Here is a 22,689-nt window from a genome sequence, read left to right as displayed (position 1 = left end):
CCACCACCATCATCTCCGTCTCTCGCACCGACACTGACGATATCAACCCCATGCTTCTCTCGTACAAAATCGAGTTCCAATACAACCAAGCACAATCACCTATCTCTCTCTTTCACCAGCACCGGCGAGAAATCACGATCACCTTTAGACGTGGGTGCCCAGAGATTTTTTTTTTTTTTCCCGGTATCCTGAGATTTTTTTATTATTTTTTTTATTATTTTTTTGTATCTGTAATGTATTCATTTTGGCTCACTTGGGAGCAATAATATGATTATTGGAGGGTAATAATATGATTATTGAGGCAATAATAGGGTTATTAGGAGGCAATAATATGCGTATTGGGGGCAATAATAAGATTACTGGGGGGGCAATAATATGATAAATTGTGCCCGGTAGTGTATACATTTTGGTTTTGGGAGTTTATACAATTCACTGGACAAAAATAATATGAATTTGGGAGGCAATAATATGATTTTTGGGAGGCAATAATATGGTTACTGGGGGGCAATAATAGCCGGATTCCGGATTCCGGTCATCGGTTGCAGGATTTCGGTTACCGGTTCCCGGAATCCGGTCATCGGTCGGCGGAATCCGGTCACCGGTCGCCGGATTCAGGTCACAGGAGTCTGCGGCTACCACTGGTCACCGGAGCTTAGCAAGGTGGAGGATGACTTCTCTCTCTAAGTGAGAAAGAAGGAAAGGGCAAAAAAGTCTCAAAAATAAATAAAAAGAATTAAAAAAGAATTAATTGGGTAAAGGGGAAATAATCCCTTAGAGTGTTTTGGGTAAATGGGGTTTTTAAACTCTTCGTTGTGCAAGTGGGCAATTGTTAAGCTGAAATTGGGTAAATGATCATTTCCCCAATAAAATAAACAACCAACAGACCTGTAACTGTAGCAACAACAAAAAAACCAACCAACAGAACTGAACTGTAGCAAAAAAAAATGAAAAAAGTAAAAATAAAATTGAAGAAGCAAAAATAATGTCAGAAGTGGGATTTGAACCCACGCCCTCTCTCGAAGACCAGAACTTGAGTCTGGCGCCTTAGACCACTCGGCCATCCTGACTAGTTGTCCACTTATCCTACAATACTTATATAACATAAACCTCTTTTTATTTCCCGGCAAAAACGGCTTCGTCTATTTTCACTGGCCTCCGAGCATTAGAAGCCGCTCTGCGAATTGCGAACAGTACCGGTGAACCTCTCTTTGCTCAGAGATCTTCACAGAGTCACTCAGCCCCTCAATTCTACGTGGGTCTCTTACCCAAAACCTCACCTCCTTCCGATTCCCGCCGTCTCTGCCGCCAAGGCCTTAGGGTTTCTCTTTGTTAGTCTACTTTGGTAGCCATGAATCCAAATCCGTACCAACCTATGGCACCTCCACCTCCATGGCCTCGAATGATGCCTCCCAACGCTCCTATGGTGCCGCCCAACCCTCCGGTGACGAGCACTTTCTGGGAGACCGCAAATGTGCGTGATCAGCTGAAGAATTTGCAGGGCACTCTTGGTCTAGCAAAAGCAATGTGAGTTTCTGAACTGTTGGATTCCAATTTGAAGTTCTGTTGGAAACTTCATTAACATTGTGGTTGGATTTATAGGCAGAAGGAGCTTGAGATGCTGATGTTGATGAAAGATGGTAAGGGGTCTGATGATGATGCTTCTGTCAGCGGGTTTTCTGAGTTTTTGAAAGATAGGAAGATTGATTTGGAGGCCCAAGTGTTGCAATCAGTGGAAGCTGCAAACTCTTTAATGGCGACACTACGAGTTGAGCTTGAACCGTTTAGAGCGATCACGCATGAAATGTGTCCCTGGGAGGAAAAATCTGCGGCTGTCCGATTATCCAATAAGATATGCAAGTCCAAGAGGAATAAACGGTGGAGGAAAAGAAAGAGGAAGCGCATTGCGGAGATGATTGCAAAGGTGGGTTGGTTTGGTCTCTTCCCTTTTTACATTAAGTAGGGATGTTTAAGTGCTTATCTTGATTTTTGTTTATTTTGGTTTTGGTGTGGTGAAATGAAGGAACGTGAAGGGTTTGATGAAGCTGATCGAGAAGCTGATGAATGGAGAGCTAGGGAAATTGCAAAGGATATTGCCAAACGCAAGGTATTGTAGTGTTTCTCTTAAGGCTGCTATGTTGCTGGTGTTGTTTTCGTAGTAATGTAGGCATGATGTATGGGATTTCAGATGGAAGACATGAAGAAAATTGCAAGCCTTAAAGCAAAGGAAGAGAGAAAGAGACTAGAATCTGAGGTAAGGGATTTAACCAACATGCTGTGTGATGATGTTGCTGTGCTGCCTTTTGTTTTTAACTTATAAAAATGTCAAGCAGACAATTGATTTCATTTTCATATTTCAGCTTGAGACAGTATTGATTGTTGAGAAATTGCAAGAGTTGCGCTCCATCAGGATTGAGAAAATGAAGAAACAAGGTTTGTTCTGTTTTGGATTTTTATGGGCTGCTATCTTGTTTGTACTGTCATGTCTTTGTTAGCAGTAAAATCCTGTTATCATGTATCATCATCTTAGAATGCCTCTTGGCACCACATCTTTCAAGCTGTTTAGATTGTTGATGACTGCAGTGAAATGGTGTATATCTCTTTTACTGTCTATATGTTCAGCTACAGCCAAATGGTTACACTCAGTCCTCCTCCTCATCCTGCTGAGTCTAACTTGTGGTTGTTTTTGTCTTATTGCAGGCCATTTTCTCCCAGAAGAGGATGATAAATTTCTTGAAAGAGTACGAGCTGCAGTTGAGGAGGAGGAGCATCAAGCAATCTTGGCAGCTGACATGGATGCTGCTAGGGATGCCATTGCAACTGCTGAGCAATCAAGGAAAACAACCGAGAATTTCAGACCTGACTCCATTGATCAAAGCAGTGCTAAAGGCGAGAGTAAGGAAAGTAAAGGCGCGACAATTCCAAGCACTAATGAAGGCGACTCTACTGCAGTCACTAACAAGGAATCTGGAAAACAAGTTCTCCAGGGAGAGGGTTATAGTGGAGCTTATGATGCTGTGGCAAATTTACCTATGGAATTTTATCACTACTATCATGGCAGCAATACCGATATGGGCACCCTTATTGAGGTAACTTTAAATATGGAATACTTCCAAAGTTTGTAGATTACCCCCTTCAGATAAAGGCTTTTTTTAGTCTTTGACTATTCACATTAACTAGCATCTCTTCTGTTCTGGTCTTGAATTATAATCACGATTTATTGCTTGTCAGGTGAGAAGAACATGGGATGCCTATATAAGACCAGGAGGAAGGTGAGTACCAATTCCTCTCTTATTGGTTGAAGCCATTCTGATTTTCCTAGTTATTCATGCTAATGTTACCATTTATACACCAATTACTGTGATGCCATCAAACCAGTGTTGATATGACCACAATGTTCACCTCCAATAACAACTAGTGCCTGGTCTTTACACTTATGTTGTGAATCTATTACTGTTCCACCATACACCATCAGAACCATATTAGGGCAAAAGGCTTCCCAGAGGCTTTAGCTGTTGTTGTTATGATATTCTACATCACCAATTAAGAAAGCTAATAACTTGCTTAGTTCTGATAAATGATGCATAACTTTATGATTCTGCTATGTTTGGTGCAGCCGGATACCAGGACACTGGGTTCAACCTCCACCTCCTGCAGATGATATCTGGGCCTCCTACCTTCTGCAACCTAAATGATTGGACTGCTGATTCAGGCAAATTTTGCTGAAAAAATGGTGAAATCTTGCCTCCTGAGAAACTACTTAAATAGTAGACACTCGACTAGTCGACTTAAATTTCTGTTTTTGGTCTGTTAGGAATAGCTTGTATAGTTTTTACTGGATTGTTAACATACATATCACCATCTACTAACAGGTGAGTCTAGCAAGACTTTGTAAATCAAAATTTTTGAAGGAATTTTACTTTCCATTCTCAAAACTTCCCCTTTTCTTTTAATATTGCCTTTGAGTTGTTATATGGATGGTATAACTTTAACAGTAACTTGTAATGCTTTAGTCTTGAAGAGTGCAGCATTATGCATTCAATTGTATGTTTTATCTGCTGATTGCCCATTTTGTAACTCTTTTGAAGAAACTGCTGGCCACTTATATAACCTTTTGCAAAGACTAATTGGCAGAATGAAAAAAGTCCTTTACACTGGACATGTAGATCTTTTCTTGACTGGCTAGTTCATTCAGAAATCAGAACTCATACTAGTCAAACTAGGCATATTGATTTTGGTACAATTTTAGTTCTGTGTTGGCAGCTTTGGCATACAATGCATAATTAGCAACATTCTAGTTTCCACCAAATCCTTGCGGTTGCTTGCTGCTATGTTCGGCAATTTATACCGGGGAGTGTCAACCCCCATTTCACTTGTGATAAATGATAAAATTATTTAAGTGGAAGCTTCTTGGTCCTCCTCATATTGAACTCAATTTTGATGATCCAAATGGTTATTCTGCGGCTGGTTTTGTAGCTCGAGATCAGCATTGTCGTGGTACTAAACAATTAAGTTTTGCGTCTGCCTAGTTGTAGAGGCTGCTGCTCTTTGTGAAGGATTGCACATCCACAATAACGCCCCTGGCTTATTAAGGTTTTGTTCGAAGGTATCATTTACTCGGCCAATCCGAGCCGAAGCGTCTCCTTTACTAGTATTCTTTGGGAGGAAAATTTCCTAGCGGACCGCCGGCTTGATGTTCAGGCCGAAGAAGTTTGGAATCATTCTCTCTCCGTGTCAACTAGTTCACTTTTTTAAACCAAGTTTGTGTACGTTAGAGGTTAATCTCTAACCTAAGTTTTTTTTTCTTTTCTTCATATATTTGTGAGCTTGGATAAAATCATGTTTGGGTTGAGCTACTTCATTCTCACCTTCCCTACTTGTTAAAACAGCCTAGCCCACAAAAAATAGTGAATTTAATTCTAAATTTACTTGAATTCCAAGGATTATAGTATTGTGACTCGAACTCTCATCTTACAATATTACAAAAGCATTATCATCATAAGAAGGTACTCATTGATCTCTATTATAAGTCATTGTTTATGGTCGGTATCTAACTCACTCAACCATTTGAGTCGTTGGCTGACACGACAATGATACTAAAATAATCTAGCAATTTAAGGGTGGTTCTAGTTGGACCTCCAAATTTGCTATTTGGACCTCCCATACTTAGTACACCTCTAATTTACTTTTTAGAATACTTAAAAGGCTAAGTAGACCTCCTTATTTTTACCAAAACACCCTTGAATATAAGATACAACAATATGTTACTCCACTTTTTATCTCTATCTTCAACATGAGAAGAAGAATAAATCAAAATCACATGATATTGCTCTCTTATGAGTAGGTTTCTCTTCCACCAAAATTAATCAGAGGTTCTCGATCTTGATATGTTGCTGGAATCCTTTTGAATTTGATAAAAGAAGGAATTTCAAGGGTTTTGGGTTGGAAGATCGAGTAATAACTATATCATAATACTCAATGAATTTAGTTTAAGGAAATTCCAAATCAGATTGTTTTGAATTTATTTTTGTATTAAATGATGGGCCATGTATAGAAATTATTGTTTTTACTTAATTATTTTAGGTAAATTTTAAAAAGGGAAATGAAAGAAAAGGTCACTTTAGAGAGTAAAATGATAAAAATGTCATCTAGTTTTCCACTTGATAAAAAGGTCCATTGTAAATTATTAGTAATATTAATTTAGTCCTTATGAATAATAAGTTGATGTTAAAAAAGGTCAGTTTTTAATTTTTTTGATTCCGATTCTACCCTTAAAGCCTACTACATGTTTCTGATTCCCATTACAGTAGAGCCCGATCGCCCACAAATTTGAAACCCTAAATGCAACAAGATGACCATGGAGCGGAATAGGACTAGGAACTGGGACGACCTCCACAACGAAGAAGACGATGATCGCTTCTTCGAGTCCGGGGAGAGAATCTCCTCCACTGTGCCTATCGACCTGGAAGCCTCGTCCTCCGACAATGAGAATTTCGACGACAGTCATTTGTCCTTTGCCTTCTTCCGCGCTCGAACCCGAGCCCGATCGGGAACCGGGGGCGTCGAATTCGCTGTTGCAGGCATTGCCTATACGGTCGAGATCAGAGGAATAGATCGAAGCTTTCTCTGCCGATAAAACGAAGGAAAGAAGAGTTAATCGGCACAATCTCGAAACAACGGCTGACGAGAACGTCGTCGACTATCGCTGCGCCTAGCTCTATAATGTGTTCGTCCTCGACGTCTCGTCACTCCTTGTTCAGGTTTTGCTCTGAAATTCACTTTAAGCATTTTTTTCGATTGAATTTTTTTTTTTTTGCTCGATCGTATCAATTTAAGTGTTTGGATACAGAAACATAAGCAATCTGATGAAGAATATGGCTGGAGGTTGCATGAATTTCAGGCCGAATTAGCTTCCTTCAATGAGCTCCGGCAAAAACTCCAAAGAGAGGTTCGTTGAATTAGGCATAGATTTTTGTGTAGATAAGGTGTTTGATGAGCTGCTTGTGAGAAATAGTTGTGACTGTGATTGTAGATTGAATCTGTGAGTTTCAAAAGGAACAAGAAAATGTATCTCAATAGTGACCGGAAGGTGTTTGTGTTTATGCCTGACTGAAATTTTTTGTGTAGGATTCACAAGGAGGAAATGGAGAAATGGCAGGATGAGATCAGAGAGTTGCGCGCGATTGATGCTTTGAATGAGGAAGCTAGTGCTGTGCTGCATAATGCTACATATTTGCTTCAGAATCCTCATGTTGATTCTTGAAGGTAACAACTATATTTGCTAGTCATGTGTTCATTTTACTGCATATGTAACATACTTCTGCAAATTGAGACTCCCGACGTTGATTATGTTATGTATGGCTGGTGCAATAGGTCCATGGATATAGTTTAGCTTGGTCTGATAGCTGGTTTACCTTTATTCTCAAAGGAAAGTCGTTAGGATTGTTAACAATGAACTAATTTCATTTGAGCAGAACATGTGAAATAATGCCGTTATGGCCGATAATTTGAACATATTCACTTTCTCCCAACCCTCCACGTATTCACTTTCTACCCCAATTCTTATGCAACGTAGATATTAATTTTTCTTCGAACCAAGCCATTCCATTGTGGTTCCTATCACCTCGGCATCCTAATACTTTTTTTACCCTTGTAAGGTATCAAAACCTCAGGTATGGTCTAACAAGCGGCTGGTCAAGGATGGTGCAAGTTGAGAATTTTCAGGTCGGTGATATGGTGCAGCTAATGGTGCTTCACAGAGGTTAACAACAATCTACACTTAGCTATGTATCACCCGGAAGGATCTTCTAATAACAATACTAACTAGAGCAAATACTAGCTGCATGCTCTTGAATCAGTTAAAATTATTATGGCCGGTTTAATTTTCTAGCTTCAGGGAATAATGCTCGTGTAGTGCTAGAAGGTCATCATTTTCTTATAGCTAGGTTTTGTTTACTTTGTTGTTCTTTTAATTTTGTTTTGCTGTTAAATAAAGTCAAAGATGATTTATCAAACATTACTTTTCTTATTCTTCACTTGTTAGCAGCTTTTGTTACGTAGTGATATACGTGCAAATTAAGAACTAGAATCAAGAAGTTAGTAGAATGGCTGGTGCAATAGGTCCATGGATATAGTTTAGCTTGGGTCTGATAGCTGGTTTACCTTTATTCCCAAAGGAAAGTCGTTAGGATTGTTAACAATGAACTAATTTCATTTGAGCAGAACACTTTGATCTTTTGTTCTCAATTTATACAGATAGCAAATCTGAGCTGAATCCTTTTGCCATATACGCCAGATGTTTCATCTGATGTGTCTCAGGAGAGGTCAAGTGACTTTGCATCTACTTGTAGCCTAGTTGAACCTGGTAGTGCTGCTAAAAGAGTGGATGGTGCTAATTCAAATTCAACAAGTACGTAATCTATCATGGCTGTGTGCATTTATTCATGACATAGTGGTTTACTAGATTCTTTCATACCTAGGGCCTGAACAGGTCTACAACATCTTTTTTGTGGTAATAAGAATCATAATATTTGGTGATAAACAACAAAAATAACATTTACAAAAAAAAGTAGTAATATATTATCAGGGGTACATTTGTAGAGACATAAGCATTTCTCTGGCATTGAATTCCCAAGCCAATTTAAATTTTAGGTACTGACTGCCAGACTGACAAATCATGTCTATATTTCCATCAATGAACTGTTGGGTTCTCTTATATGCAGGAGGAAGCTTTCCATGTATGCTTCTGTTACAAATATTATACCAAACCTGGATGATCAGTCAAGAATCTGGCTGTATCCTACTGTTGCAACATCTTACTTAGTAGTTATCACATGCATATAATATTTGTATTCAATAAATCATTCATACGTTTATTCACTTTTCTACTGTGCAATAATTCTTAGTAAATCTGATGGGTTTTTAGTATTGCAATGAACTTGTTCTCCTTAAGCCATAAATTACAGATGTTGTGGATATAGATACGAAAGCGGTACAAAACTTTGAATTTGATGCAGAGAAGATGACTGCCTATGAAACATGTAATAGCATTTGGAAGATGATAACTTCATTAGATATTTCACATTTCCCCCTGAGATAGCTTTGTATAGTGTCATGCAATATTGTTGTTTTTTTTTATTCGTCTGTGTTTCTGGAGAAGTAATCTGTTGACAGTTTGTAATTTAGAATTGTAACATACACGTTTAAAGCTGATTATTGAGAATCTTGTTGGTGCCATTTTAAAGTGGATTATTGGGAATCTTGTTGGTGCCATTTTGTAGTTGTTTTGGAACTGTTGTTACTTATGTTTATGTTATACAATTTTGATTTATTGGAGGACACAAAAAATTGTGTTAGTTTTGATCACTGACCATGTCACTATGACATGGCCGGTAACATAGTGACATGGCCGGTAACTTGATTGACAGTGACATGGTCAGTTACTTGAGATTAACAGTGACATGGTCAGTTACATGATCAGTGACTTAGTTAGTTACTTGAGGTTAATAGTTACCCAAACAGTGACTTGAAAATTCCAAAATATGTAAGTGACATGCAATGTGACTTGGGTCAGTGACATGGATATAATAATGACTTGACAAGTGACTTGTTCGGTGATTAACAGTGACATGGTCAGTTACTTGAGATTAACAGTGACATGGTCAGTTACATGATCAGTGACTTAGTTAGCTACTTGAGGTTAATAGTTACCCGGACAGTGACTTGAAAATTCCAAAATATGTAAGTGACATGCAGTGTGACTTGGGTCAGTGACATGGATATAATAATGACTTGACAAGTGACTTGTTCGGTGATTGACAGTGACATGGTCTGTTACTTGAGATTAACAGTGACATGGTCAGTTACATGATCAGTGACTTAGTTAGCTACTTGAGGTTAATAGTTACCCAGACAGTGACTTGAAAATTCCAAAATATGTAAGTGACATGCAGTGTGACTTGGGTCAGTGATATGGATATAATAATGACTTGACAAGTGACATGTTATTGACAGTGACTTGTTCGTTGATTGACAATGACATGGCCGGTAACTTGATTGACAGTGACATTGGCAGTTACATGATCAGTGACTTAGTTAGTTACTTGAGGTTAATAGTTACCCAGACAGTGACTTGAAAATTCCAAAATATGTAAGTGACATGCAGTGTGACTTGGGTCAGTGACATGGATAGTGACTTGTTCGGTGATTGACAGTGACATGGTCAGTTACTTGAGATTAACAGTGACTTTGGCAGTTACCTAGATTCACCTCGAGAGGATTATTCCTCACTCATATTGGTTTTGAGGTGATTTCTTCTCACACCCATATTAGCCTTCAGAGGATTTCTTCTCACACATATTTGTCTTTAGGGAATTACTTTACTCCTCACCCAAATTTTCTTTAAGAGGATATCTCCTCACCTAGATTTCCCTTGAGGAGATTACTCCTCACCCATATTAGCTTTGAGATGATTTATTCTCACACAGATTAGCCTTTAGGGAATTACTTTACTCTTCACCTAAATTTTCTTTAAGGAGATATCTCCTCACCCAGATTTCCCTTGAGGAGATTACTCCTCACCCATATTAGCCTTGAGAGGATTTCTTCTCACACAGATTAGCCTTTAGGGAATTATTTTACTCCTCACCCAAATTTTCCTTAAGGGGATATCTCCTCACCCAGATTTCCCTTGAGGAGATTACTCCTCACCCATATTAGCCTTGAGAGGATTTCTTCTCACACAGATTAGCCTTTAGGGAATTATTTTACTCCTCACCCAAATTTTCCTTAAGGGGATATCTCATCATCCAGATTTTCTTTGAGGAGATTACTCCTCACTCATATTGGTCTTGAGGGGATATCTCCTCATCCAGATTTCCCTTGAGGAGATTACTATGAATATATGCAATATGACTTGGCCAGTAACTTGGTCAGTGACAAGTATATAACAGTGACATGGTCAATGATGCAATGTGACTTGGCCAGTGACTTGGTCAGTGACTTATATTACAGTGAAATGCAATGTGACATGACCAGTGACATGAATATAACAATAACTTGACAAGTGATATGCAATTGCCAATGACATGTTCAGTGACTTGTCTACTGACTTGTGATCAACCTTGGACATGGTCAGTGACATTGACTTGTTGAATTCAAAAGATGCCGAAAATTAGAATGTGTTGTAAAAGATCTATAAAAATAATGTTTTATTAAGGAAAAAACATAACAGTGACATCATAAAAAGATACAAAAAGCTAATTTATTTAATAAACTGGAGTTTACAATTCACCAGTGACTTGCATCCTAAGCCCTAGGCAAATTTCTAAAACTCTAAATCTGCAGAGATCCAATTGTGCCTATGTTCCGCAAATATCTTGATTATATGAGCTTTATATTGCAAAATATCCTTGCTGAGTTTCTTCTGAATCCCCTCCTCTTTCGAAAGTTTCTCCATGTAGTTCACCTCTGTCTTGGAAAAATCAAGTGCCGGTTGTGATATTTCAAGCCCTTCCTTTCGAACAATGGACACATACCTAGAAGTGTTGTAGAAGAAGAACAATATAGAGTTTGAGCAACAGAGTTTTACAGTAGTTCAAATGCAAGCAAGCATCCTAACTTTGCTTATTGGAAATGCAGCTACAGTACCGTTGAGGATTGAAATTGTCAACTCCAAGGTCCTCATCCCGTAGAAGAATGCGACTGTATTGATCAACTATATCAGGATGTAAGAAACGCTTTGCGAACCACCTAGGCATCAAGAAAGCTATCACTCAGAAATGCATCTAAAATAAGCCAACTTCTAATACAAATGAAATGATTGAAGGCATGAAGATAAGTCCTGTGTACCATTTTGTTTGATTGACTACAGACACATAAATGACAAGATCATTCCATTGAAATTGCTTCCACTCATCAACGTTACCATCATAATGAAAAAGCATCACAACAAAACCACTTGACAAAAACTGCATTACGGTGTATAAGATCAAACACAAAGCCAATTCAATAGAATGTCAATGCAATATAATCTATTAAATATCACATTCCAACTATGAAAAAGGCATGAAACATCAAATAACATAATTATAAAAATTTCAAATCAGCAACAGTTTAACAATTCAGTAGTTCAAGAACTTGGAAACTTTGAAACATTCTTTATGAGTTTTCATGCCAAAGCCAATGAGTCTAGAAGAAAACAAAAATTAGAAGTGGATCGAGATTGGATTAATATTTTGAAGAGATTGAGAGAGTCGGAGCCTTTACTAAATTTGGGAGATTGGAGGGATTGGAATCGAAGAGCCAATGGATCTGCATGAGGCATTTTTTGTGAGAGAGGAGTTGGTTTCTTTATCTTCATATTACTTAAATATCTTCTAGCCTAGATGATCCTACTTGGTGATCAATAGCTAATGCAAGTCCAAAAGGCAATCATAAATGTAAATAGATTTCTGTATCCAATTGACATACAGTAAATATTTCAAAAAACTGCAAAAATTTCTGCCTTTATTGAGTACCTATCTCAATAATTGGTCAAAAATCAGATATCAACTATGTCTTTAGCTCATTTCTACATTAGATGGATGTATAAAGTGATATACATATATATAACAATATAATTGGCAAGAGGAAAAAATAATTACTTACCAGGAAAACAGAATCCCTAGCAGCAAGAGCAGCTATATCAGCACAAGAAACAAACCCTCCCACATTTGCTATGAGCTAGCTCACGGAGGTCATTGATGATTTCGAAGGCCGTGGCCCTCAAACTCAGGTTTGGAGGTGCCTCCTGCTCACTTGGACCACTCGCTGATCCATCAAGCAAAACTGACCCATCACATCCCTGCAATATCAATATTTATTCAATTTGACATGTACGCATTATATATCGGTCTCAACGCTCCCAATCAAAAGTCTCACCAATTCTTTTTTTAAAAGGTAGGACTAAAATTAACTCAGTGACTGACATAAACCATCTGATTATGTGCAACCCAGTGCTACTGAAAATGGCAAAGTGCAACTTCAAAACAAAAGAATCGGAATGCCCAAAAACTAACACGATCAAACCAGTTTCCGGCAACAATTACAGTTCAAATTTTACTTCAACAATTAAACATGGGCTTACCTTGATGGTGAGGTCGAGAGGGAGAGCCCAGGAGATGGAGTTGTGCTTGGAGGCTTGTCGTCTCGCCGAGCTCTTACCGGCCTCGAGGAGCACCGATCCCAACTGCAGGGTGCGATCAATGAGCTTGATCTGATCGGTGTCGGAGTCACGGAGTCGAGGATCCACTCGAAGGAGAGATCGATGGTGAAGGGCGGCGAGTCGGAGAAGTCGAGGAAGGTCTTAAGGAGTCGCGGTCAAGGAGGTTGGGATGGTAAGGGTTTGTGGAGAGAGAGAGATTTTGGTAAAGGGTTGAATCTGAACGGATAACATATTAACGGAAGGGAGGGAGCGAGAGCCAGCAGTGGCAGTTTTTGTAATTAAGTTTAACTTTAGTGGTAGGTTGTTAATAGGTGACCTTAATTATCAGAGGGACATTTGTGGTGTCTGGATTATCATAAAGTACTTTAAAATGACCTCTTTTATCATTGTCCCATTTTAAAACTATATGTCAATATAAGGAAATTCCGGAAAAATAAAAAATAAAAAATCAATTTAATTGAATGTTATATTTAGGGAGGTAATTTAAGAAGAGTATTTTTTTTTTGGGATAATGATAAAAAAGGTCATTTTAAAGTGTCTTATTATAATCTAGGTATGACAAATGTCCCCATGATAATTAAGGTCACGCATTAACTATCTAACACTAAAACTAACAATATTTACGAAAACTGCCATCGGCAGCTATCTCTCTCCCTCAAGCCCGTCTCAACCCTCATCAACTGCTCCTCCTCCTCCTCCTCTCTCTCTCTCTCTCTCTCTCTCTCCTCCTCCTCCTCCACACATACACAGACCTCGAGAGAGTGTGAAAGGCGAAGAACAACGCGTCGTTGGGATCTACTCTACTCTGAGATCAATGTTGGAGCGTCTCGAGGATCCGAAAACCCAAACTCAAGCTTGGATCTTCCTCTCCGACCTCCATAGGCGCCGGCGACTCACCGGTGGTCTGACCGGAATGCCGAGCAACGATGACGGGGAAGGCGAAGCTGAAGAAGCATGTGGTGATGGAGATCCAGGAGAAGATCGACGCGTCTACGACAAATCGCCGAAGCGGGAAGGTCGGAATCGCTGACCGGACCGAGTAGGAAAAAGGCGGACACGCCAAGTACGAGTGCCCTCACTCCAAGATAACGGCGTTGGACGTAACGTCGAGGCACCGCGACTCGAAGCATCCGAAGAATCTAAGATGTCCAACTGAAAAGACTTGGCCCAAAATGGTACCATGGTGTTCGCCAGCATGGCTTGATAATGGGGTGTTCTGTAACAGGCGTTAAGCCTGCATTGGGGATTCCCCTTTAGAGGTAGTTTGATTTCGAGAGCTCTATTTTGACTTTATTCTGGATAATTATCATTACTCTTCTGAGTTGATTCCTTATTAGTTTATAGCCTTTAGATTTTATGTTTATGGATGCATATAAATATCAACTCTGATGCAATCAGAAACTGGTGGTGGGTATTGGTGGAGGTGTGGACTGGATGATGATGATGATGATGATGTATATTAGTGTTCTCATGCCTATGATAATCAAGATGATGATTAATGTTTCAGCTGCTTTAATCTTCTTTTCCTTGATGCTTTTTGGTATTACTGATTTTGATTATTAATGAATGAACAGCTCATCCTGGTGTGTTCAGCATCATCACATTATAATTTTAGTCCGCTCGCAGCGTTCTGCTTCCGAAAATTATTGCTATGTTGTTAGCCTAGCATATGAAAATACATTGTGGTCGTGTTCGATTTTATATGCTTTTTAGCTTTGTAATTCTGAAGAGTGGATCATAGTTATATACTCATGCCTGATATGAACTATGCCTCCACTGTTAGTAGACTATATAATTTACTATTGTCTTGTCAAAGATTAAAGAAAAGTTCATCTTTTTAGGTAGCATGGGATGAGCTAGATCTGCTCCAAAATGTGAGATGTGTTCGTCTGAGCCATCGCCAGCAAAAACACCAGCACCATATGGAGAACCCCCTCGTAGTGAGTCCATCTTGAACATGCCAGCTCCAAAAGTATACCCAATGGGGACAAATAGCATTCCATGGTGTGCTAACTGGGTGATAGCTGTTCAACTGCAATATACAACAGCACAGAAGACTAAATCTACTTTTCGCATCACAAAGGAGTAATTTCACTCTTACGGATTATAAGTAGAATCACATTTACAAAATATCTCATACTGTTTGAGACAATTATCAAAAATAAAGGAGCATTACAGACAAACTTTCAGTATTTTAGAACATGACATACATCTTGCATTTGTACTATATTCAAGTTTCTAGTGGTAACAGCACATTCAGCCTTGCTTAAAATGTACTCTAATATATATTAACAAGTTAAACCCAATTATTCATTTTTACTTCGCCGTGAAGCTAAGGAAAAATCATCTCTTCAAATGCACATTGGAAAGAATGTCACCCTAAAGACTCGAGCTTTGTGGATCAAAGTTTGACAGAGTTCTTTGCAGCAATCAAGATCAAATAGAAGAAGCACCAGAATTATACATTTTCAAATGTAAACAATGAAATATTTCAATTATAGATCAAAGCTTCATTCTCTCAAACAATGAATGGTTATATAAAAGCCGAATTCGGCTTCTTTCTTACACAGAACAGGAGCAACCTATTAAAGATCATGGCAATACTCATACATTATCATCCATTGAAAAACCAAGCTTGCAAAATCATATGCAGAACCAAATAATAAACAAATATAAATTCACAGTCAATGGCATTAAACAATCTTAGTCAAGAAGCTTGCCTAAGCTTGATAATGAATTCCTGATTTTAGCATCTTTGTGTGCCATCATTTTACTTGTGACTTGGCTACTGACAGTTACTTGGGTAGTGACATGGTCAGTTACTTAGTTAGTGACATGTGATCCGGGAAGGAGCAAGGACGAGTATCTCATCAAGAGAAGAAATATCTAGCTAAGGAAGAAATATCCCGCCGAGAGAGATTTGGTTATGGAGAAAACCTCTCAAGGAGGAATTCGGTTATGGCGGAATCCCTCAAGAAGGAATTAGCTCGAGGAGGGATTCGGTTACAACGGAATCCCTCAAGGAGATATTAGCTCAAAGAGAGATTCGGCTAGGGCGGATTCCCTCAAGGAAGGATTAGCTCAAGGAGAGATTAGGTTAGGGCGGATTCCCTCAAGGAAGAATTAGCTCAAGGAGAGATTAGGTTGCAGCAGATTCCCTTAAGGAAGGATTAGTTCAAGGAGAGATTCGGTTACGGTGGGATCGATCTTTCAATGAGAAATGAGTTCAAGGAGGGATTCAATCAAGGGGAAACTTGTTCAAGGCATGGTCAGTGACATGTAATGTGACATGGTCAGTTACTTAGTTAGTGACATGTGATTAACAGTGACTTGGCTATCAACTTGTTACTTGGCTACTGACAGTTACTTGGTCAGTGACATGGTCAGTTACTTAGTTAGTGACATGTGATTAACAGTGACTTGACTATCAACTTATGACTTGGCTACTGACAGTTACTTGGTCAGTGACATGGTCAGTTACTTAGTTAGTGACATGTGATTAACAGTGACTTGGCTATTAACTTGTGACTGTCAGTGACATGTAGTGTGACATGGTCAGTTACTTAGTTAGTGAGATGTGATTAACAGTGACTTGGCTATCAACTTGTAACTTGACTAGTGACATTGTCAGTGACATGTAATGTGACATGGTCAGTTACTTAGTTAGTGATATGTGATTAACAGTGACTTGGTTATCAACTTGTGACTTGGCTACTGACAGTTACTTGGTCAGTGACATGGTCAGTTACTTAGTTAATGACATGTGATTAACAGTGACTTGGCTATTAACTTGTGACTTGGCTACTGACAGTTACTTGGTCAGTGACATGGTCAGTTACTTAGTTAGTGATATGTGATTAACAGTGACTTGGCTATTAATTTGTGACTTGGCTACTGACAGTTACTTGGTCAGTGACATGGCCAGTTACTTAGTTAGTGACATGTGATTAACAGTGACTTGACTATCAACTTGTGACTTCGCTACTGACAGTTATTTCGTTAGTGACATGGTCAGTTACTTAGTTAGTGACATGTGATTATACACACCAATTTAGGTCACTAGTTAAGTCATTGACTCTGTCACTAACCAAGTTACTGGCCAGTGAAGTTATTGGCAAAGCAATTATTATGTCAAATGCAACTGAAAGTACATCATTACAGCTACAATATTGCTCAACAACTTTATATATCATGGAGTAAACTTTAGGCCTTTTAGGCATCTTTATTCCATCTATAAAAGTGCACTTGATATACCAAAGTATTGTTTGACTCCATCATTGTCTTGACTAGATATAACTACATTGTTTCTTTCAACCTGAGGCTTCGGAGGTGGGGCTACCGTGGCATCTGGTGAAGATTGGAGGGAATTGAGAAGTTCTTGTCTCATAGTGCAAGTAAAGGCAGATCAAGTTGCATACTTGCTTCTCCGGCAGCCTTAACAGCAAAACTCAATATTTCCTTGAAACTTGTTTCATCGCTTTGCTTCCTTGTGAGCCAGCAAGAGCCACGTCCTTTAGGATCGGATATACAGCCCCGAATCTTTCAGTAGCATGTACATAACATTATATTGAAGTTGAAAACAGGTAAATAACTAACTTTATAAATAGTTCAAAGTTCATAGACAATGAATTCTCCTTTCAGTAATTACCTTTACTCTAGCTGAAGGTGCAGGAAAAATAACTCCTATAAGTATATCCAATGCAGAAGGTGGCACCAAATGCTCCCCCTTCCTCACAACACCATTTACTAAAATGGTACGAGCCTTTGGCATAGATAAAATTCTGCAATCAAATAAACAATTTCAGAGTTTAAGGAATGCAAAGAGTTACGAAATAATATAGAGATTAGAGATGTTTAATACCTCTCAACTAGCTGCAGAACAAGATCACAGGACTGTGGATTACTACTTTTGCCACAAACTAGAGGCAATACGTACGTTGTGTGTCGATGCATACAACGCCAAAGCCAGGTCTCCTTCACTAGCCTATACAAGACATATTTGAATCTAACATGAGATCTATGATAACAGAAGCAGACCTATGATAGTATTTTAACCATGAAGAAAGATCTATCAAACCTGTGTGAAATTCCACTTACTTGAACTATCATCCATACAATTACTGGAAGGTTATCTTGTCCTTGATACTTTGAAGTTTCCCTCAATGTCGGCAATATAATGATCAAGACATCAGGTTTTCTTTGCAATACCATCGCTACAACAGTAAATACTGCAATTTGGGATTTCACAACATGTCATCAGAGTTGACTAGGCACCCACAAAGATAAAATTATCTAACATTCAACGGATACAACATGAGACCATGACATGATCACTAGAAACAGTCCAAAAAATGCAAATGTTGCATGGGAAGTTTAGTTCCACAAAACGAAAGCCTCAATGGATCTGAAACGTGGATTTATACAATATAATTTTACCAACTAACTGCATACAAAAGAACACTTTCCAAGAATACCAACATCAAGTCCAATGACCTAAAACGGTGATTAAATTTATGTGGTTGAATATCCAAGAGAGATAAGAGAGGACCTGGGAGAAGGTAGTATTTATCCAAATAGAAGGCAGCAAAAAATAGATCATTCATGATTGTATAGCCTAAAACAACATAATCTCTGTATTACACTAGAATAACCAAAGAGATTAAACAGCATTTAGAATGATGTTCTTCCACAAAATTTATGAATGTCACTATCTATAGATAATAGAATTAAGACCAATATGAATCAGTATACAGCACAATGATTCACAAAAACATCAAATATAACCTAAAGACAGATATAATTCCTTTTAACTATTACACCAGCCAAACTAAAAAGCTAGATCATCAGCCATGCACGAAGAACAAGATTTCGGATACAAAAGTAAAAGCATAATTCTCATAGAAATTTCGAAAAGTCACATTGGCAATCTTCACCACAGTTGGCTCCTTGAACATCTTGACCCATGGAAACTGGGCGGAAGTCACTGCAGATAATGCCTGGTCGAAAAAGTCCGCGAACTTCATCACCCATATATCTTCCTCAAAATTGCAATTGGAAATAGTCATATTGATTCAAGTTAAAATTCAAATCTAAATCAAAATAATATCAAACTAAATCAGAAAACCGCATCCGGAAAAGAAATGTCAGATTATAACCAACACAATTCACCGGAAGTTGGATCAGTTCCGCCAAGAGATCGTTCACTTCGATCTTCGCCGCTGCCTCAGCCATGGTAACCTTTGGCTTCTTCGGTTTCTTCGACTTCGACTTCTTCTCCTCCCCGGCCTTGGCGTTCTATGGCATGGCCTCGTCATCACTGTCTTCACCGTACTGGTTGTTGGACCGGAGCTTGGGTAACGCGAGAGAGAAGATTTGAGCTCTGAGATTTTGAACAGGTTTAAGGGCAGAATCGTAATCAAAAAAATTTAAAACTAACCTTTTTTAACATCATCTTATTATTCATAAGGACTAAATTAATATTACTACCAATTCATAATGGACATTTTTATCAAGTGGGAAACTAGATGACCTTTTTATCATTTCACTCTCTAAAGTGATCTTTTCCATCATTTCCCTTTTTTTTTTTTTCAGTTTTCTCTATTTGTCCTTATTTGTCTTTTCATATAACTTGACAAAGTATATTAATAATTGAAAAAAGTTGGAGGTCCAAATATCAAATTTGGAGGTCTAACTAGAATCACCCTTTTTCTTTCTCTATTAACTAATAGTGAAAAAATCATGCAACGTACATAGTATCCGTTGTAATATAAAATCCTTTTTAACTGTAATTAAAAAAATCATTTCTAACCACTTAAGGCATGCATGTTCTCAATTAATTTGGATTTGGTTTGCTAAAATTAAAGTTCAAAAAACTATTTTCTATGGGTTGGGAGGGGAAAATATTGGCAAGAGAATGTGGGTTGTTAAAGGTAACACCAGCATTACATTCTAGTTTGGAATTTTTTAGTTTCTTCTAACATCTCATAAAAATATTACAATATTTGTCTATAAAAGATCTAGTTTTTCTGAGCAAAACCAAAGTAAATATAACCACGTGGTGTGGTGTGTTGGTCGAACGGCCTAGTCTGGAACCCCCAGGTCTAGCGTTCGAATCCCAGCTTCATCCCGTGGCCAGCAGATTTGAGGGACCCTTTGGGTTCGTGCGTCTGCGGTGCAGTGGATTAGTCTGACTTTGCCTGGCTTTCGCCGCAATGTCGGTGCAGGTGTCCTGGCGCTGGGATACCACTGCATGGGTGTGTGAGTTACTAACTGTTAACTACCCGATCAAAAAAAAAAAGTAAATATGCAATCTATATCATCCATTATTAGTACTGACCCTTTAAAATGACAGACACAAACATTTTTTCATTGCTCTATTGTGTGAAGTTTCTCATGAAGGTGATGTGATGATTTTTATTCATGGAAAGGTGGTGGTGATTTTATTCAGCGCTGGTAATCTTCATCCCACGTTCCCATTGAGTCCAAGTTGTGGCTGTTTTCATTTTTATGCAGCCATGTAGGCCACTGAGAGAAGTTCTTGATAGAGTACGAGCCACAGGTGAGGAAGAGAAGCAACAAGCAGTCGTGGCACCTTGGGATGCCAACATCGATGCTGCTAGGTATGCCATCACAACTGCTGATCAATCGAGCAAAGCAAAGCCGAGAACTTCAAACCCGACTCTGTTGATCAAAGCAGTGATAGAGGCTAGAATAACGAAAGTAAAGGCCACACAACTCCAAGCACAAAATAGTGCGGCTTATGATGCTGTAACCTAGTGAATTTTATCACTACTATCATCAAGGATTTAAGTCCAAAATCGTTCAAAATTCTGAAAATTGCCACCTTCGAATAACGGCTTTTTTTCTTAGCCTGCTTAACTGATCACATTCGATCAGTAGCATCCAGGACCAGCTATTATTGCTTGCAGGTGAGAAAAACATGAGAAGCCTCTAAGACCACGAAGAAGGTGATCAAGTACCAATTCCTTGCTTAGTAGTTAAAGCATTTCCTGGATTTTCTTATGTGTTCTCTATAACTTGGACCATTTATACACATACAATTGCTAAGATATCATCAAACCAGTGTCGACATGACCACAAAGTTCACCCTACTAGGAGCACACCTTTTAAGTTGTGAATCTAGTATCTACTACCTCTTCCATGACCTCCATCAAACACCATCAGATTCAGTAGTAGTGCCCACAGGCTTTCGATGAAAATATAAATGGCATGGACGACGAAGGAACCATCAGAACTATTAGTAGCTACTCGTTAAGTTTCATATCCGTTCTCTGTTGCCTGCATTTTGGATTTCTGTCCACCTTTGCTTTGTACAACAGCTACAATTATAAGGAAGGTACAAGATCTAGTGACTTGAAACAAGCCATTACCCCTATTCCCCCTAGATACAAAGTTTGCTTTCCTATAGATATGGTTAAAGGAAATTTGAGAAAAGGAAGTTGCAATAGTTCTAATGTCGTCAATCAATTTGAGCAGCCTCCAAGGTGGGATCACTACTCCATTAACAACATCAATAACACAGATCTACCAAATTTTATTTTCTATTCTCAATTCAACTTCTCATTCCGGCAACGCTCTCCGATCAACGTCTACGACTTCCCTCAATAATCCGGTCTCAAATTCTTTTGAACACATACACTCGTATAGAAATTTATCTTACAGTTGACATATATATATTATCAACTTTCCCACAGCAATAATTAAAGATTCAAAATTTGTTATCAAGCAAACCAAATTTTCTTTGCCTTTTGAAAATAAACAACTAATTTTTGTTTTATATGTTTTTATTGTTCTTCAATTTCATGCTAACGCCTTGGTGGTATATGTGTACAAAAAAGAGGAGTTTTGCTCAAAAACAATTAACAAAGGCTAGTACCATTTGGTCTAGTGGCATAAGTCTTGTTTGGCTCCAGTTTTTCTTGAGTTGGTCAACAGTCTCTTTTCTTGCGTGGGCGTGCCAGCACCGTTCGGGTGCGGTCGTCGGGGGTGTCCCTTGACCTGACTTCTTTCAAGCGATTGTGGACGAGGAGAGCACCAACCTCGTCGTGGGATTCTTTGTGCCTCGTGGCGAGGACTTTTGCTGAGCTTCTTCAAAATCACAATCGATACTCGACGTCGTAGATCGAGCAGAGCGAAAATCACTGAGAAGTGGGGAGAACTTGCTAAAGCTTGACTTTAGCTTGGCTGGTTTGCGAGGGCGTCACCCTTGCTTGGCTGGTTCCGTAACCGTTGTGGTCGCGGTACTACAGTCGGCTCCTGAGGAGACTAGGACCGAAGCACGTTGATAGAAGGTTTGGTGGCATTGACAGTCGGCTCCTGAGGATTCTGGGACTGGAGTGTGATCACCGGTAAGAGAAGGAGAGGGGTTGCTCTGGAGAGGCTTGGATAATCTTAGAGATTGTTGTTGATGAATTGTGTGTTGTGTTGTTTCATTTTAGCCTCTATATATAGGCTACCATGCCAAAGTGGTTGGCCTTAAACAAATCATGATAATGGAGCACTAATGGAGATAATGGAGCACTAATGGAGATGGAGGTGGAGGTGGAGCACTAAATGGAGATAATGGAGCAATAAATGGAGATGAAAATGATGAGTTTTGGAGTGATTTTGAGTAGGGCTGGGCAAATAGACCGGAAAACCGAAACCCGACCCGGACCGGCCCGGGACCGAACCGGACGGTTCGGGCTTTTTAAAAAAATTTGAAAGTTATTGAAAGCCCGGCCCGATACCATTATTAAACGGTCCGGGCCCGGGCCTGAGAATGTGAGAAAAAAAAAAAGCCCGAAGGCCCGATATCATGATTATAGCGACATATGTCTGCATATTACTCGTCCCAAATCAAGCTTACCATAGAGTTGCAGCAGGGGATTATGAACCCAAGTAGATATTTCAATCAAACCCTAGCCTATCTCAGTATCTCACAACTCAGTCGCAGCCAAGCTCTCTCTCTCACTCCCCAGTCCTGATCC

The 22,689-nt window shown here is 38.9% G+C and overlaps 3 protein-coding genes, 1 long non-coding RNA gene and 1 other non-coding gene across 10 annotated transcripts; 2 read left to right on the top strand and 3 right to left on the bottom strand.

The window, feature by feature from the left end:
• Positions 1–983: 983 nt before the first annotated feature.
• On the bottom strand, positions 984–1,067 carry TRNAL-CAA (transfer RNA leucine (anticodon CAA)). Its single transcript has one exon. It is a non-coding gene; the product is annotated as a tRNA-Leu (tRNA).
• A 71-nt stretch (positions 1,068–1,138) lies between these two features.
• LOC133715182 (U11/U12 small nuclear ribonucleoprotein 59 kDa protein) lies at positions 1,139–3,950 on the top strand. The gene is made up of 8 exons (XM_062141574.1): positions 1,139–1,524; positions 1,600–1,921; positions 2,021–2,104; positions 2,186–2,251; positions 2,358–2,430; positions 2,698–3,086; positions 3,229–3,269; positions 3,614–3,950. The coding sequence occupies exons 1-8, from the start codon at positions 1,349–1,351 to the stop codon at positions 3,690–3,692; spliced, it is 1,230 nt and encodes a 409-aa protein (XP_061997558.1). The 5' UTR covers positions 1,139–1,348; the 3' UTR covers positions 3,693–3,950.
• A 1,703-nt stretch (positions 3,951–5,653) lies between these two features.
• On the top strand, positions 5,654–8,749 carry LOC133717676 (uncharacterized). 4 transcript variants are annotated; one of them, XR_009849876.1, is made up of 7 exons: positions 5,655–6,257; positions 6,347–6,445; positions 6,625–6,762; positions 7,155–7,221; positions 7,793–7,906; positions 8,220–8,291; positions 8,463–8,749. XR_009849876.1 is itself a non-coding variant. In XM_062144386.1 (7 exons), exons 4-7 carry the CDS (start codon positions 7,198–7,200, stop codon positions 8,594–8,596), a joined length of 381 nt encoding a protein of 126 aa, XP_062000370.1. In that variant the 5' UTR covers positions 5,655–6,257; positions 6,347–6,445; positions 6,625–6,762; positions 7,155–7,197; the 3' UTR covers positions 8,597–8,749. The 4 variants fall into 4 exon arrangements, 2 of the variants coding, with proteins under 2 accessions (XP_062000369.1, XP_062000370.1); XR_009849875.1 differs by having other exon boundaries at positions 7,155–7,258; positions 7,753–7,906; XM_062144386.1 differs by having other exon boundaries at positions 7,155–7,258.
• Positions 8,750–10,691: 1,942 nt separating this feature from the next.
• LOC133717257 (uncharacterized) lies at positions 10,692–13,087 on the bottom strand. Of its 3 annotated transcripts, none has more exons than XR_009849489.1 (5): positions 12,623–13,087; positions 12,145–12,340; positions 11,347–11,465; positions 11,146–11,247; positions 10,692–11,033 (listed from the first exon to the last, which is right to left on the bottom strand). XR_009849489.1 is itself a non-coding variant. In XM_062143941.1 (5 exons), exons 3-5 carry the CDS (start codon positions 11,469–11,471, stop codon positions 10,823–10,825), a joined length of 438 nt encoding a protein of 145 aa, XP_061999925.1. In that variant the 5' UTR covers positions 11,472–11,808; positions 12,145–12,340; positions 12,623–13,087; the 3' UTR covers positions 10,692–10,822. The 3 variants fall into 3 exon arrangements, 1 of the variants encoding a protein (XP_061999925.1); XM_062143941.1 differs by having other exon boundaries at positions 11,347–11,808; XR_009849490.1 differs by lacking the exon at positions 11,347–11,465.
• A 4,531-nt stretch (positions 13,088–17,618) lies between these two features.
• Positions 17,619–19,266, bottom strand: LOC133714170 (uncharacterized). The gene is made up of 3 exons (XR_009848483.1): positions 18,619–19,266; positions 17,798–17,928; positions 17,619–17,684 (listed from the first exon to the last, which is right to left on the bottom strand). It is a non-coding gene; the product is annotated as an uncharacterized LOC133714170 (long non-coding RNA).
• Between the last annotated feature and the right edge of the window lie 3,423 nt (positions 19,267–22,689).

The sequence above is a fragment of the Rosa rugosa genome, chromosome 6, assembly GCF_958449725.1.
Source record: "Rosa rugosa chromosome 6, drRosRugo1.1, whole genome shotgun sequence".
Lineage (NCBI taxonomy): Eukaryota > Viridiplantae > Streptophyta > Magnoliopsida > Rosales > Rosaceae > Rosa > Rosa rugosa.
The sequence above is the reverse complement of the archived record's forward strand: the minus strand, read 5'-3'. Positions and strand labels throughout refer to the sequence as shown.